Source organism: Siphateles boraxobius, unplaced genomic scaffold (assembly GCF_051911475.1).
Source record: "Siphateles boraxobius isolate OS27281-9 unplaced genomic scaffold, OSU_SipBor_1 151, whole genome shotgun sequence".
Taxonomy (NCBI): Eukaryota; Metazoa; Chordata; class Actinopteri; order Cypriniformes; family Leuciscidae; genus Siphateles; species Siphateles boraxobius.
The window spans coordinates 435,001-451,988 of record NW_027508757.1 but is presented as its reverse complement, the minus strand read 5'-3'; the positions used below and the strand labels follow the sequence as shown (position 1 = coordinate 451,988).

Below are 16,988 nucleotides of genomic sequence, written 5' to 3'. Positions count from 1 at the left end.
ATAATAATAATAGTGCCAAACGTACAAAAGCATAATATACAAATTAACATCACATCACATTTGTCCCATTACGCCACGACGTTAGGGGGCGCGCCAACATCCTATCAGCGTCAAAATGACGTAAACAAGCCAACTGAAGAAAGGAATAACAGCAGTGGCGGAGCTTTTGGTGACAGGTTGTAATCATAAAAATAGTACACGATTTTTACCACTTTATTTAACCTGATTTTGATTTATTATTGTATCGATTGCTCTTGAAACTGTAATGAAACGTGGAATTGTGATAATGGCGCTGTGTTGTCTGTTATGTATGATTTCAAAATGTCAATAACGTTTACTTACCATTTTATTAATGTATTTTAAGGTCAAAGTTAAAGACAATTTGTATAATTAAATGTATTCTGTGCTTTCTCTCTCTCTCTCTCTCTCTCTCTCTCTCTCTCTCTCTCTCTCTCTCTCTATATATATATATATATATATATATAAACACACACACACACACACACACACACAGACTATATAGTGGTGCTAACGTTAGTCCTTGCCCATCTTGAATTAATTAAAGAAATGTTTTCTTATTTCACAAACTCATTTCTATATTATTTTTAAGTAAGTAAGATGCTTTATTGACATTGTACACAATACAACGAAATCTAGAGTGGCTACTCTCAGAGAACAAGTATAAACACAAGTATATTTTTATGAGTATATAGAAAGAAGCAGACTATAATATATATTCAATGTTTGCATAAATATATTGTGGTAATGTATGTATTGTAAATGTCATATAGAGCTATGGAAGGCATGTTGCAGTGCATATAACTGGTGTTTGTAGTGTATTAATGTGTGATCTGTCTGTCCAGGTTGTGAATGGCAGCATCTTCGTCCTCGTCCTCGGCTGGCGGAGTCAGTGGCAGCTCGGTGACCGGCTCCGGTTTCAGCGCTTCGGAGCTCATCCCACCCAGGAAAGTCCTGTACACCTACCCGAAAGGAGCTGGAGAGATGATGGAGGGTTTGTGCTCCGTTTCACTCTTTATTTCTCTTTTTGTTTTGCACCATTTAAGTAATGACACATCCAGTTGCAACATAAGCCTGTTATATAAACTGCTCTGGAAAGATTTTTACTGTAATAAAACATCCAGTTAAAGGGATAGTTCACCCAAAAATCTAAATTAACCCATGATATACTCACCCTCAAGTCATCCTAGATTTATGTAACATTCTTCTTTCAGACGAATACAATCAGAGTTTTATTAAAAAATGTCCTGGATCTTCCAAGCTTTATAATGGCAGTGAATGTCCATCGAAGCGCATATTTCCATGATAAAATTGCATCTGTGCATCTATCCATCATAAAAGTGCATCTATCATCATAAAAGTGCATCTATCATCATAAAAGTGCATCTATCATCATAAAAGTGCATCTATCATCATAAAAGTGCATCTATCCTTCATAAAAGTACATCTATCCATCATAAAAGTAAATCTATGCATCTATCATCATATAAGTGCATCTATCATCATATAAGTGCATCTATCATCATATAAGTGCATCTGTCCATCATAAAAGTGCATCTATCCATCATAAAAGTGCATCTATGCATCTATCATCATATAAGTGCATCTATCATCATATAAGTGCATCTATCCTTCATAAAAGTGCATCTATCCATCATAAAAGTAAATCTATGCATCTATCATCATATAAGTGCATCTATCATCATATAAGTGCATCTATCCTTCATAAAAGTGCATCTATCCATCATAAAAGTGCATCTATCCATAATAAAAGTGCATCTATCCATCATAAAAGTGCATCTATCCATCATAAAAGTGCATCTATCCATCATAAAAGTGCATCTGTCCATCATAAAAGTGCATCTGTCCATCATAAAAGTGCATCTATCCATCATAAAAGTGCATCTGTCCATCATAAAAGTGCATCTATCCTTCATAAAAGTGCATCTATCCATCATAAAAGTGCATCTATCCATAATAAAAGTGCATCTATCCATCATAAAAGTGCATCTATCCATCATAAAAGTGCATCTGTCCATCATAAAAGTGCATCTATCCATCATAAAAGTGCATCTATCCATCATAAAAGTGCATCTGTCCATCATAAAAGTGCATCTGTCCATCATAAAAGTACATCTGTCCATCATAAAAGTGCATCTGTCCATCATAAAAGTGCATCTGTCCATCATAAAAGTGCATCTGTCCATCATAAAAGTACATCTATCCATCATAAAAGTGCATCTGTCCATCATAAAAGTGCATCTATCCATCATAAAAGTGCATCTATCCATCATAAAAGTGCATCTATCCATCATAAAAGTGCATCTATCCATAATAAAAGTGCATCTATCCATCATAAAAGTGCATCTATCCATCATAAAAGTGCATCTATCCATCATAAAAGTGCATCTGTCCATCATAAAAGTGCATCTGTCCATCATAAAAGTACATCTGTCCATCATAAAAGTGCATCTGTCCATCATAAAAGTGCATCTGTCCATCATAAAAGTGCATCTGTCCATCATAAAAGTGCATCTGTCCATCATAAAAGTACATCTATCCATCATAAAAGTACATCTATCCATCATAAAAGTGCATCTGTCCATCATAAAAGTGCATCTGTCCATCATAAAAGTGCATCTGTCCATCATAAAAGTGCATCTATCCATCATAAAAGTGCATCTGTCCATCATAAAAGTGCATCTGTCCATCATAAAACTGCATCTGTCCATCATAAAAGTGCATCTATCCATCATAAAAGTGCATCTGTCCATCATAAAAGTGCATCTGTCCATCATAAAAGTGCATCTATCCATCATAAAAGTGCATCTGTCCATCATAAAAGTGCATCTGTCCATCATAAAACTGCATCTGTCCATCATAAAAGTGCATCTATCCATCATAAAAGTGCATCTATCATCATAAAAGTGCATCTGTCCATCATAAAAGTGCATCTGTCCATCATAAAAGTGCATCTATCCATCATAAAAGTGCATCTGTCCATCATAAAAGTGCATCTGTCCATCATAAAAGTGCATCTATCATCATAAAAGTGCATCTGTCCATCATAAAAGTGCATCTGTCCATCATAAAAGTACATCTGTCCATCATAAAAGTGCATCTGTCCATCATAAAAGTGCATCTGTCCATCATAAAAGTGCATCTGTCCATCATAAAAGTGCATCTGTCCATCATAAAAGTACATCTATCCATCATAAAAGTGCATCTATCATCATAAAAGTGCATCTGTCCATCATAAAAGTGCATCTATCCATCATAAAAGTGCATCTGTCCATCATAAAAGTGCATCTGTCCATCATAAAACTGCATCTGTCCATCATAAAAGTGCATCTATCCATCATAAAAGTGCATCTATCATCATAAAAGTGCATCTGTCCATCATAAAAGTGCATCTGTCCATCATAAAAGTGCATCTATCCATCATAAAAGTGCATCTGTCCATCATAAAAGTGCATCTGTCCATCATAAAAGTGCATCTATCATCATAAAAGTGCATCTGTCCATCATAAAAGTGCATCTGTCCATCATAAAAGTACATCTGTCCATCATAAAAGTGCATCTGTCCATCATAAAAGTACATCTGTCCATCATAAAAGTGCATCTGTCCATCATAAAAGTGCATCTGTCCATCATAAAAGTGCATCTGTCCATCATAAAAGTACATCTATCCATCATAAAAGTGCATCTATCATCATAAAACTGCATCTGTCCATCATAAAAGTGCATCTATCCATCATAAAAGTGCATCTGTCCATCATAAAAGTGCATCTGTCCATCATAAAACTGCATCTGTCCATCATAAAAGTGCATCTATCCATCATAAAAGTGCATCTATCATCATAAAAGTGCATCTGTCCATCATAAAAGTGCATCTGTCCATCATAAAAGTGCATCTATCCATCATAAAAGTGCATCTGTCCATCATAAAAGTGCATCTGTCCATCATAAAAGTGCATCTATCATCATAAAAGTGCATCTGTCCATCATAAAAGTGCATCTGTCCATCATAAAAGTACATCTGTCCATCATAAAAGTGCATCTGTCCATCATAAAAGTGCATCTGTCCATCATAAAAGTGCATCTGTCCATCATAAAAGTGCATCTGTCCATCATAAAAGTACATCTATCCATCATAAAAGTACATCTATCCATCATAAAAGTGCATCTGTCCATCATAAAAGTGCATCTGTCCATCATAAAAGTGCATCTGTCCATCATAAAAGTGCATCTATCATCATAAAAGTGCATCTGCCCATCATAAAAGTGCATCTATCATCATAAAAGTGCATCTGCCCATCATAAAAGTGCATCTATCATCATAAAAGTGCATCTATCATCATAAAAGTGCATCTGCCCATCATAAAAGTGCATCTATCATCATAAAAGTGCATCTGCCCATCATAAAAGTGCATCTATCATCATAAAAGTGCATCTATCATCATAAAAGTGCATCTGCCCATCATAAAAGTGCATCTATCATCATAAAAGTGCATCTATCATCATAAAGCGCTCCGCAGGCTCTGGCGGGTTAATAAAGTCCTTCTTAAATATAAAGCCATTGGTTTTTGTGTAAGAAAAATATTCATATTTAAAACTTTATAAAGTAAAATAACTAGTTTCCGGCTGACGGCCTACGCAAGTCGACTTACGCCACAAGAGCAACACTCGACGATTAACTCATACACACCTAGGATGGCTTGAGGGTCAGTAAATCATGGGGTAACTTTCATTTTTTGGGTGAACAATCCCATTAAGGTCCTTCAGTTGTAGCTCTTTAGTTCCTGGGTCAGGACAGGGTTTGTTATGAGGGGTAATTCCCGCCGGTTAGTTAATGAGCTCAAGGTGCAGTTGCGCAGAACAGGTCGGCTCTGTGACCTACAGCCTCTTTGTATGTGTTTGCATGTTTGTCACATGTTTTCCACAATGCTGATCTACTGCATGCATGCATTTGCCTTTTTTCCACAGATGGATCTGATAGGTTTTTGTGTGAGTCTGTGTTCAGCTATCAAGTTGCATCCACTCTGAAGCAGGTTAAACATGGTAAGTAACACACTTGCACTCAGTTTCACAGATGAAGTTTAAGACTGAAATTCATAAGGCCCTGTTTACACCAGGCATTACCATGTGTTCTGGTCAATCGGATCACAAGTAGACGAGGGACACATTCCCGTTTTGTCCACATCTGTCCTGATTTCTTCGAGGGTCTTGTTTCACTAGCTGACAAAGTTTAAATCAAATGTTTTAGACTCGCGTTTACACCTGTATTTAGCATCGTCCTCTAGTGATCCGATCAACCAAACCGCATCTTTACACCAGATGTAAAATTAGATCAGATTAATTAAAATTCGGATTTAAATTAGACCAATCTACCTTTTTATGTAACTGGCTAGAAAAAAAATGGATGACTAACTTGTAAGACTAGTTTATTGCAATCATCATTCACAGGCCTTGAATATTTTTGATTTAGTGCCCAGATCACTTGTGAATTCAATTCACTTTTAGAGCCGAATCAAATTAGTTTCATTATTGATGAATTTTGCCACATCTACACTGCTATTGAACTGAATCAACAATGAACTACTGTAATTTAATCTGAATAACAACACTATTGTCTTTTTAGGGCTGCTTTACAGCTGAATCAAATTTGTTTCATAATTGATGAATTTTTTTCTACACTGTTATTGAACTGAATTGAATCAACACTGAACTGACTCTCGCTGAATAACGACACTATTGTCTTCTGTAGAGCTGCTTTATTACTGTATCAAATTAGTGTCATAATTTATGAATTGTGCAACATCTATATTTTTATTGAACTGAATTGAATTGATCTGAGTAACTACACTTGTTTTTTTAAAGCAGTCTTATACCTGAATAGTTAATAATGAATTGAATTGATTTTTTAACTGAATTGAATCAACATTGAACTGACTCGCTGAATAACGACACTATTGTCTTCTGTAGAGCTTTATAACTTAATCAAATTAGTGTCCTAATTTATGAATTGTGCAACATCTACATCATTGAATTGATCTGAATAACTACACTTGTTTTTTTTAGAGCCGTCTTATAACTGAGTTGTCAATAATTGAGGATTTTTTAATTGAATTGAATTTTGAACGGAATTGAATCAACATTGAACTGACTCGCTGAATAACGACACTATTGTCTTCTGTAGAGCTGCTTTATTACTGAAATAAGTCAAGTCAAGTCAAATATATTTATATAGCGCTTTTCACAATACAGATTGTATCAAAGCTGCTTCACAGTATCAATCAAAACAACTTAATGTTTGTTTATTACTGGAAAAAAGACATCCAAGTTTGGTAGAGCTGATCAATGGTATTATTGGTTAATTAATTTGAATATCCCCAACTGAGCAAGCCAAAGGCAACAGTGGCAAGGAACCGAAAAACTCCATCCAGTGACCTAATGGTGTCCTAACACCCCATCAGGTGACCCAATGGAGAAAAAAAAAACCTTGGGAGAACCCAGGCTCAGTCGGGGGCCAGTTCTCCTCTGGCGTTTATGAACTAGAGGCCGAATTTACAGTAACTGTAAGATAAAAAATTTATATGAATGCCTGGCTAAATAGATGCGTCTTCAGTCTAGTTTTAAACTGGGAGAGCGAGTCTGAGCAACGAACAATATCAGGAAGGCTATTCCAGAGCTTCGGAGCTAAATGTGAAAATGCTCTGCCTCCTTTGGTGGATCTGGATATCCTAGGAATGACCAGAAACCTCGAATCTAGTGATCTTAAAGAGCGCGATGGATTGTAAGGCGATAGAAGATCCGTTAAATAGACTGGAGCTAAACCATTTAGAGCTTTATAAGTCAAAAGCAATACCTTGTAATTAATACGGAACTTTATAGGTAACCAATGAAGTGATGATAAAATCGGTGTTATATGATCATATTTTCTTAATCTAGTAAGAACTCTAGCGGCTGCATTTTGGACTAACTGTAGCTTGTTTATTGAAGATGCAGGACAACCAGCTAATAAAGCATTACAGTAATCTAGTCTCGAGGTCATGAATGCATGAACTAACTTTTCTGCATCAGAGACTGATAGCATATTACGTAGCTTAGCAATGTTTCTAAGGTGGAAAAAGGCTGTTTTTGTAACATATGAAATATGCTTTTCAAAAGACAGGTTGCAGTCTAATGTAACACCCAGGTCTCTTACTGTAGCGGATAGAGTAACAGGGCATCCTACTATGTTAAAGTCGTGCTGTGAAAGGTTTTGTGGACGGTTTTTAGAACCGATAAGTATTACCTCTGTCTTGTCTGGATTTAATAAAAGAAAATTATGCGTCATCCAATCTTTTATATCTTTAACACAATCTGTCAATTTGGATAATTTAGCGTATTCATCTGGCCGTGAGGAAATATATATTTGAGTGTCATCAGCATAACAATGGAAACTAATTCCATGTTTCCTTAGAATATTACCAAGTGGCAGCATATATATTGAGAATAATAAAGGGCCTAACACAGATCCCTGCGGCACTCCATAGTTTGCCGAAGTTATAATCGATTTTTCTCCATTTAAGTAGACGAAATGGTAGCGATCAGATAAGTATGACCTGAACCAGCTTAATGCTTGTCCTTGAACACCAGTGTAATTTTGTAGTCGATCTAAGAGTATTGTGTGATCTATAGTATCGAACGCAGCACTAAGATCAAGTAAAACTAGTACTGAGATACAGCCTTGGTCCGAAGCTAAAAGTAAATCATTTGTGATTCTAACAAGCGCAGTTTCAGTGCTATGATGTGGCCTGAATCCAGACTGAAACTTTTCATAGATGTCGTTTTCTTGCAAGAAAGAGCCGAGTTGAGCGGACACAACTTTTTCTAATATTTTTGACATAAATGGAAGATTCGAAATGGGTCTGTAATTTGCTAGGTTATTTGGATCTAATTGTGGTTTCTTAATAAGAGGTTTTATAACTGCCAGCTTGAACGTTCTTGGAACATGACCTAAAGATAAAGATGAGTTAATAATATTGAGAAGAGGCTCTTCCACTACAGGTAACACTTCTTTCAGTAGTTCAGTTGGTATAGGATCTAATAAACATGTTGTTGTTTTAGATGAAGTGATAAGTTTATTTAACTCTTTTTGTTCTATGGTTGTAAAGCATTGTAATTGTTCTTGCGGGGTGATAATTGCGGCCGAATTATAAGGCGCGAGCAAAGATCGAACGTTTACGATTTTGATTCTGATGCTTTCAATTTTCTCGGTGAAGAAGTTCATGAAATCATTACTACTAAACTGTAACGAGGTATTTTGTTCAGACGACGTCTGTTTATTTGTTAGTCTAGCCACGGTATTAAATAAAAACCTTGGATTATTTCGGTTGTATAAGTGTCATAATTGATGAATTTTGAACAGAATCAAAACTGAACTGAATTATGCTGAATAATGACGGTTGTCTCTAGAGCTGAATTTGAATTAGTCTCATACTTGATAATAAACTCTATAGAAAAAAAAATTTTTTTTAATTCTAATTTGTACAATTGACTTAATTTGTACATTTAGATTTAAGTTATGTTAAAATATTTTATTGTCTTTATAATTATTCTATGTATTCCAAGCTTTGGCAATATTGTATTGTGTACAGTCATGCCAATTGAGCAATTTTGAATTGAAATAAAGCTGACTCGAGACCTGAGATTGACAGATGGTTGCTGTTGTGGAATCCGGTTTGTGATGCTGTCTCTGACCTCAGATCAGCAGATTGACAGGTTTGTGATGCTGTCTCTGACCTCAGATCAGCAGGTCTCCCGGATGGAGCGTCTGGCAGGACTGGTGGAGCAGCTGGAGGCGGACGAGTGGAAATATAAACCCATCGAGCAGCTCCTGGGATTCACAACCTCATAACTGGATCAGATTCTCTGCGTGTCAACATCTTCATTATCCTGCGATCCCTCGTCTTCAATGAACTGAAACCAGAGTTATGAATGTCACGTGTACTGTAGGTTTATATATCGTTTTGCACATTTTTAGAGTTTTTGTGATCATGTGTGTAACTATGCATTGTGTTTCGAATAAAGCCTTAGTAAGACCTTGAAATAACAGAATACATGATCAATAAAAATCTTTTTTAAGCACAATCAATGAAGTTGCATGAGTTATTTTGAAGGATGCATTCAAAACTTTACACGAAATCCGCATTGATCCTGTTAATGGATCTTATTAATGCGTGTTCTTTGTCTTTATCAATACATGTTATTTTAAAGAAAAAAAACTCAAGTTTATTTATATGCCACTTTCCACACACACTGTTTCAAAGCAGCTTTACAGAAAATCTTCATGCTTTATACAGTGGTGTAGAAAATTGATGTCTGGCTTTGAAAACTGACATCTTATTATTCAAAATGTTTAATTTTTATCAAATCTAAAAAGATTTTATAGTCATATTGTGTAGTTGTGATTGGAGTCGATTGTTTTATTTGTGATAACAAAATTAAACATGCCAAATTATGCGACATAATTTTCTATAATAAGAAATTATGTATGAACACATGCAAAAAACAAGAGAGAATCAATGAAATATTAATAACTGATTATGTTGTAGTCAATGAGTGCTTTTTCCTGTCAGTTAAAAAAAAAATGTGTCGGATAAATATCTTGTTTTTGTTCTTCCCTCATATTTAAAATATTTATAAAATATTTCCCTCATATTTTGATAGTTTATTCGATGCAGTGTCATTAAAAACAAACATCTCCATCATTTTTGACTCCTAGTTGCACTGAATTGAATCAACACTGAACTGAATAACAACACTATTGTCTTTTTAGAGCTGCTTTACAGCTGAATCGAATTAGTTTCATAATTGATGAATTTTGGAACATTGATTCTGTTATTGAACTGAATTGAATCAACACTGAACTGACTCTCGCTGAATAATGACACTTGTCTTCTGTAGAGCTGCTTTATTAGTATAGTAGACCTGGACGATAGTTTTGCGACAATATAAACAATCAATCAAACAGTTTTTCAATTATCCTCTAACGTGTCCATGCATTTATTTATTCAAAGCATGAACCATTTGCAAAGAGCAAAGTGTGTCATATTTACACTTGACCAGTACAAAAATGATTTTCAGTGCATGACTTCTTTAAATTTTCAGTTGTTTAGTTTAGTCAACTGAGCAAAAAAAAAAAAAAAAATGTATAAGAAAGCAGTTTTGCTTCAGCATGCAGTGGCTGAAGGTTAGTGTGTGTGAGAGACAAACGTGAGAGTCGTGTGTGTGTGTGTGTGTGGGTGGACAGACTGACGGACAGCAGCTGTTGAGAAGGAAAACAAGACCCACATTCTCTAGTCCTTGATATGAAGCAGCTCCTACACACACACACACACACACATCAACAAGCCTTCAGAGGTGTGTGTTTCACATCCCTCCATCAAAGCGCTCAGACTTGACATTTAAGATCAACTGGGGAATATCATGTGGAAATAATACGAATAAAAGTTAATGTTAAAAGTTGGGGAACATTGTAAGAACGGGCTGATGTAATGTGAGCCTCGTCACTTTGAGTTCCTTCAAATGCTCAATAGATGTTTATCGAGCAGAGACATTGCTGGATAAAAGCACTGGACGTTCTGTTCTGTTTAAGCTGAGATGAGATGTTGATTGAACACTGTTGCACACAAGGGCGTTTCTACACACACACACACACACACACACACTGCTGGGTCCTAAAGCCGGACCACGAGAGGGTGGAGCTCAGAAAACTACATCACACACCAGAAATCTGAAGAAAGAAAGAAAGAAAGAAAGAAAGAAAGAAAGAAAGAAAGAAAGAAAGAAAGAAGAAATTTTTTTGCAAGAAAACGAAGCCCATTAAGATGCTTTGCAAGGAAACATGCATTTTCACGACAATCAATTTTATATCTGTTAGAATTTTGCATAAAATTAATCCATCCAGACACTTCAGTTTATTATTTTATAAAACTTATTCTTAATTAGTGATTTTCATTACTGTAATACAGTTTTTAATAATATATTAAAGCCAGTACAATAAATACAGAAATGTATAAATACATCATTTAGTAGTTAATGTAAATTTAAATAAAGTATAGTTTTTATTAAGGTATAAAGAAAACATTTTTGTGGTGTTTTTTTGTGTTAGAAATAAGAGTTATTAGGGTTTAATATTTGGCTGGTTCTCTCTTGTTTTTGCATGAGTTCACACATCATTTCTTTGTATGGACAAAAATTATGTCACAATTTGGCATGTTTCACTGTGTTATGCACACAAATAAAACAACTGACTCTGAGCACAATATGATACTGTACACTTCTGTAAATCCAGCACATTGCGCAAACATTGCTCTTTCTTTCTTGTTTTCAGAAGTACAAAAGCATAAAAGTGCGTATGCTGTTGATTTTATGGCAACATTTTGGATCATTGACACTCGTAAAGTATATGAGCCTCTGTTACGTTGTTACAGTATGTTTTGTTCGTGGTCGGGGACACGTGTCTCTGTTTTCATTCAGAGGGAACTGTTTGTCCTCTCTCGTGTGTGCTGAAGTACGTCTGTGAAGTTTGGCTTCTGTCCAACAACCCTCACGTTTCATGCATATAGCCTATACGTATAGGAATGTGTGTATGAAGAGCTGGATATAAAGGTCGTAGTGAAACTTTAGCCCGTCTCTGAGGGTTTCTGGAGAGGGATAAACATAGTTGATTTCTTGAGCAATTTGCTTAATTCTTTGCCCTTTATTATTTACTGTTGAAGTGGCCAAAGGGTTTCATTCAAATGTTTTATCCTAGGAAGCCTTCCAGCCATTGTTGAAGCATTTTGTGGAAATCATTACAGCTGCTTTAGTTATAAATGAGTTTTACTCAACATGCTTTTGATCCAAAGCAACCTGGTATTGCAGATTTTAGTTGTAGAGGATTAACAACCCAGTTATATATGGATATTTTTTTAAGTAGAAACTATGAAAAAAGCTAAAATTACGACAGAAAAGTCAAAATTATGTCATACTAAGTCAAAGTGCTTATAAAAAAACTAAATAATGACATAAAAAGTGGAAATTATGACTTGAAAAGACAAAATGATGCCAGTCAAAGTTGTGCCATAAAAAACAAAATTATGATATACAAAGTCAAAATTATGACACTCAATCAAAATTATGGCTTAAAATGTCAAAATTATGAATTAAAAAGTTGACATCTGTCGAAATTATGACATACTGATTAAAAATTGTGGCGTAAAAAGTCGAAATTATGACTTAATCGAAATTATGACATACTAAATCAAAATTATGACTAATGATGACATATTCAAAATTATGACGCTAATTCAAAATTAGGATTAAAAAAAACAAAAATACGAGATACTAAGTCAAAATTACAAAGGTCAAAATTGTGACTTGAAAAGTCGAAACGGTGATTAAAGTTGAATTTATGACTTAAAAAATTTGTAATTATGACATATTAAGTTGCAATTATGACTTAAAAAACTAAAATATGACATAAAAAGTCGAAATTATGACTTAAAAAACTAAAATATGACATAAAAAGTCGAAATTATGACTTAAAAAGCAAAAATATGACAAAAAGTCAAAATTATTACTTACGTAAAGTTGAAATTATGACAAAAAGTCGAGATGACATATACTAAGTTGGAATTTTGCCTTAGAAAGTCAACATTTTTACACTTAGTCATAATTATGGGATGAAAAGTTATAATTATGACACACAATTTTTCAACATTTAAAATGTGAAACTAAGGCCAAATCCTGGATTAATCTCAACCCTGGTCTATGTGAAAAATAATTAAATCATGACATCATAATTTCAACTTTAATCTCATAATTATGACTTTTTTAACATAAATTTGACTTTATCACTCATGTTTGTTTCCTTTCAATAGGGCTAAATCTTCTTACCAAGATGTTGTTAAGAATCTCATTTACTCAAATAACGACAAATAAACACATGCCTTTACATTTTAAGGTTATTTATAAGGTGATTCAGATGTATATACAGTGATATATGTGCTAATATTGCATCATCCCACAGGAAAGACAGGGTTTCTCATTCACCAAGCGTCTTCAGGACACATTTGACTACACAGAGGTCAGAACAGTTGTCGTCAAGCCCAGTTTTGCTGAGGTGTGAAGAATCGCAGGCGTTTCTAAATGCACCACATGCCTTTAGAGCAAATGAAACCTCTGTTTATGTTTGGATCAATTTCCATCCTATAGTCTAACACCAAGTGAACACAGAAAAAGTCTCCTTACAGACATTTTGAGGCCCATTGACGTTTTCAGTGTTCATGCAGTGATCCTAATGCATTATATGCAAAAGCTGCAGCAGGATTCGAGGTTTATCCACTAGGAAAACACCCTAGCAAACAGAAGAATGGTGTGGGGGCTGGAATGTGCCTGTCCGTGTGGGACGGCCTTAGTCCAGAGCCAGAACTTCATTCTAGGAAAAGGTTTAACCCTTCCTTCACTCCTCCGACTGGAGCGAACCAAGCTTCATCAGCTCAAAGACCAAGAGAAATCACATGAAGTCTTAACAAATAAAAACTGGACACACTTTCGTTTCTAAGTTTGTGTGCTCTTTCTAATGCACCAAAGTGTGTTAACTTGGTTAGTTTCAGCAGTCACATGTGAACAACCCCCAACCAGATTCAGACCATTTGCTAATTTGGTTCTTTTAAAGAGGGTTAATGTGTGAAGCGTTCAAGTGTCCATAGACTTTTTAAATCAAGATTTTTTTTTTATAACATATTAGAGAAAGTGTAACTACTCAGCTAACAAAAATACATTCTCATTAAGTTATGAAAACATTCATTATACTAAATTAAAAAAAAGTGATTAAAAAAATTCTTAAAAGCATTTTTTCTTGGTTAGTTATATGAGCATTAAGTGAACATTCCATTGTATAATTTAAACATTATGGGAATGTTACTTTTAAATGTTCTCCGAACGTTCTAAAACAAGCCGTTACATTATCGTTACATTTAAAAAAAATGTTTTGAGAATGTTATTAAAGACCAGATAACTTTGAACGAACGTTCTATTATTTTTACTGTAAAAGCATTTGTTCGTAACTTTGAGAGAACATTAGCTAAAGTTCTGAAAATGTATTTCATCATTGTAAACACATTTTAATGGTTATTTAAAAAAAAAAAAGAAGCTATATGAGGTCATGAAGTCGCATGAATAAAATCGGTAGAAAAATGAATAATTAAACAGATAAAACAATTAAAACGTGACTTTGAGGCAGCATAAGTTGGAAGTGTCAGTGTTTATTCAGTGAAGTCAGTCATTGATGAAAGCGCTGCTAGATTCAGTATTTCACAATACAAACTCCTGTTTCGATTCGAGATGCAAATCAACATATCTTTCTGTCACACCACATCCAAATGAGCAGGACGTGAGATTCGCCCCTACATGTCCTGAGAGAGTACAATAGGTGAAGTGAGAAGTGTACTATCCCCTCCTCCACGGAAGACAATAGACCAACTGCAGATTCTCATTCTGCTCAGTGTTACCAGGCGAACTTGGGACGCGAAAGACGTGACGTTAACGCTGATTGGCTGTAAAGTCCGAGGGGGCGTGGTCAGTGTGTATATAAAGAGGCGCTGAACGGGTTGCGTCAGTGTTTTGCAGGGATTCTGCAGATACTAACAGCTGCTGCACTTAATCCGGTTCACACAGGTCTTTGTTAGTTGTTAGTCTTTGTTACGGACTATTTTTTCACACGGAACGTACAGACAATTCATCGCATTTGCGGATACACAGCACAGAATATCGGTGAGTTAAGGTTTTAATGTTTATTCAGGGCTGTTTTTATCGTCTTACCTGCTGTTCATTCAAACCTTGAAGTACAATGAGAGCGCAACAATGAATATACTTCAGTTCTGTTTGCTCCAATATTATCATCAGCCGTGCAAAATTAAAAGCACGTTTTTTTGTTTGTTAAAATGACGTTCTAGTTTGTTCTTTGTTTGGCTGACTTGTTTACCAGCTGCTTTTGAGTCTCGCGCATGAATAATAAAAACCAACCTTTTCTTCTACAGACTGAATAATGCAGCTGATCTCCAGCCTTACATCTGAAGACTCAAGTCTCTCATCCACCCCAACATCTGACGCTCCATCCAAGCGCTTGTCCTGGAGCAAACTAATGCAGAAACTGCACAGCATCCAGAGCCAGGACTCTGATTCAGACACACACAGCAGCTTAGACGATGCATCAGATGCTGGTAAATATCAGAACCTTCTGGTCGTGGATCTAATGCACTTTTCCAACTTTCATGCAAGATCTTGATTTTAATGCATGCATTTGTTGAACGCAGGTTCCCTATCCATGCCAGATCTGACAGAATCCGAGATGTTTTTCGACCCCACTGAAGAGGCATTGTGCAAAGAAGTGGTGCAACTCATCGCACTTAACCTGACCGATGCCAAAGATGGTGTCCTGCACTGTTCCAAACTCCTTATTCCAGAGAAACTTCTGGAGCACATCGGGCACGAGCTGGTGCATCTGTCCGTCAGCGAGCCCTGTGGTTTGCGCGGTGCCCTCATCGATCTGTGTGTGGAGCAGGACAGCGTATGCGAGGCTGCGGGACAGATCGCGGTTGACCCGTATCTGGTGCCCACGTTCCAGCTGACCCTAGTGCTGAGGCTCGACTCCAGGGGTCTGTGGCCGAAGATCCAGGGGCTTTTCACAGGCAGATCTCCGTCGTCTCCGGTTGTCAGACGTGCACTTAAACTGAGCACTGGATTTCGAGTTATTAAAAGAAAACTGTACAGCTCAGAAGAGCTCTTGATTGAAGAATGCTGAGACTGACTCCATACATGACATGGACTTTTACTAGGTTTTTTAAAAATTAAGCCTCTTGTAACCATTTAGTCTCGTTGCCCATAAAGAGGCCCGAAGTTACAATCATGTTGTATGACTGTTTAACGCGGTAAATGACCAACTCGCAGGGCATTTGTAATGCTGGTTTATAGGGTACATTAAAATACTTTGTAATATTTTGTTTGTTACTGATGTTGCACTTTTGCTGCCGTTCCAGTGAAGCAGGAGTTTTGGAACATCTACCTCAGGTTTATGGAAACCAGATATGGCAGCTATTTTCCATGCAAACCATTGTTTTTCTTCTATGCCAGTTTGTTTAAAGACGTGTGAATGCAGTTATTGTGCCCTTAGATCAAATGGGAGGTCTTTTAACTTTTTTTTTTTTAAATGGTCATATGCATATTCCATGCATCTTATTTATTTGATATTCAAATGCAACATGTTGGGTTTTTTTGTACTTTGAAAGAAATGCAAAAAAATAAATCTTTTTGAATTAATATTTGTCTTCTTGAATGCTTTCAGCCAATCGTGCTCAACTGAGCGAGGAAAATATATGCGATGACATTTTCACACAACACTTTTATCCAAAGCAACTTGCATTGTATTAATGATACAGTATGCATTTGATCAATTCATGCGCGCCACATATTTGCTATTCAAATACAGTGTGCACTGTTTTATATAATGCATTAGTTATTCTTACAATTTATGATGCACTGAATCTCATAACACTGATATAATGCATTCTAATACTCAAAACATAATTATGTGTGATAAGGCAATGTGGTTAGACGTTTGAGGAAAGATTTAATGCATTACAATGTGCATTATGAATACCCTGATAATGCATTATGCACTATTTACTTATTTGAAAAAGTGTTCCATTGTTGACTATTTTAATGTTGAGAGATGCACTACACTGAGAACTGTCTTACAATTATTGAAAAAATGTAGATCCATACAGATAATGCACTTTTTTGATATGTAAAAAATATGGCCTTTCAATTTGGTCTTAAGATGATTTATTAATAATCTGATCAATGAATGAGTATTCTAATAGTTTTGCTCAATATTAAATGAAGGGTTTGTCTTTCTCTCAGTTGTTCTGGTCAGCGTT

The 16,988-nt window shown here is 35.6% G+C and overlaps 2 protein-coding genes across 3 annotated transcripts; both read left to right on the top strand.

Moving 5' to 3' along the window:
* Positions 1 to 45: 45 nt before the first annotated feature.
* Positions 46 to 9,153, top strand: anapc16 (anaphase promoting complex subunit 16). The gene is made up of 4 exons (XM_077230838.1): positions 46 to 176; positions 864 to 1,012; positions 5,005 to 5,079; positions 8,811 to 9,153. Exons 2-4 carry the CDS (start codon positions 871 to 873, stop codon positions 8,918 to 8,920), a joined length of 327 nt encoding a protein of 108 aa, XP_077086953.1. The 5' UTR covers positions 46 to 176; positions 864 to 870; the 3' UTR covers positions 8,921 to 9,153.
* Positions 9,154 to 14,667: 5,514 nt separating this feature from the next.
* ddit4 (DNA-damage-inducible transcript 4) lies at positions 14,668 to 16,368 on the top strand. Of its 2 annotated transcripts, none has more exons than XM_077230837.1 (3): positions 14,668 to 14,823; positions 15,090 to 15,272; positions 15,384 to 16,368. In XM_077230837.1, exons 2-3 carry the CDS (start codon positions 15,098 to 15,100, stop codon positions 15,851 to 15,853), a joined length of 645 nt encoding a protein of 214 aa, XP_077086952.1. In that variant the 5' UTR covers positions 14,668 to 14,823; positions 15,090 to 15,097; the 3' UTR covers positions 15,854 to 16,368. The 2 variants fall into 2 exon arrangements, with proteins under 2 accessions (XP_077086952.1, XP_077086951.1); XM_077230836.1 differs by having other exon boundaries at positions 15,366 to 16,368.
* Positions 16,369 to 16,988: the final 620 nt, after the last annotated feature.

Excerpts from the sequence above, each read along its gene's own strand:
- ddit4 (XM_077230836.1), top strand. The coding sequence starts at position 15,098 with ATGCAGCTGATCTCCAGCCTTACATCTGAAGACTCAAGTCTCTCATCC. Across the intron at positions 15,273-15,365 it reads AGACGATGCATCAGATGCTG|GTTCCCTATCCATGCCAGAT; the intron begins GTAAATATCAGA and ends TGTTGAACGCAG.
- anapc16 (XM_077230838.1), top strand. The coding sequence starts at position 871 with ATGGCAGCATCTTCGTCCTCGTCCTCGGCTGGCGGAGTCAGTGGCAGC. Across the intron at positions 1,013-5,004 it reads AGCTGGAGAGATGATGGAGG|ATGGATCTGATAGGTTTTTG; the intron begins GTTTGTGCTCCG and ends TTTTTTCCACAG. Across the intron at positions 5,080-8,810 it reads TCTGAAGCAGGTTAAACATG|ATCAGCAGGTCTCCCGGATG; the intron begins GTAAGTAACACA and ends CTCTGACCTCAG.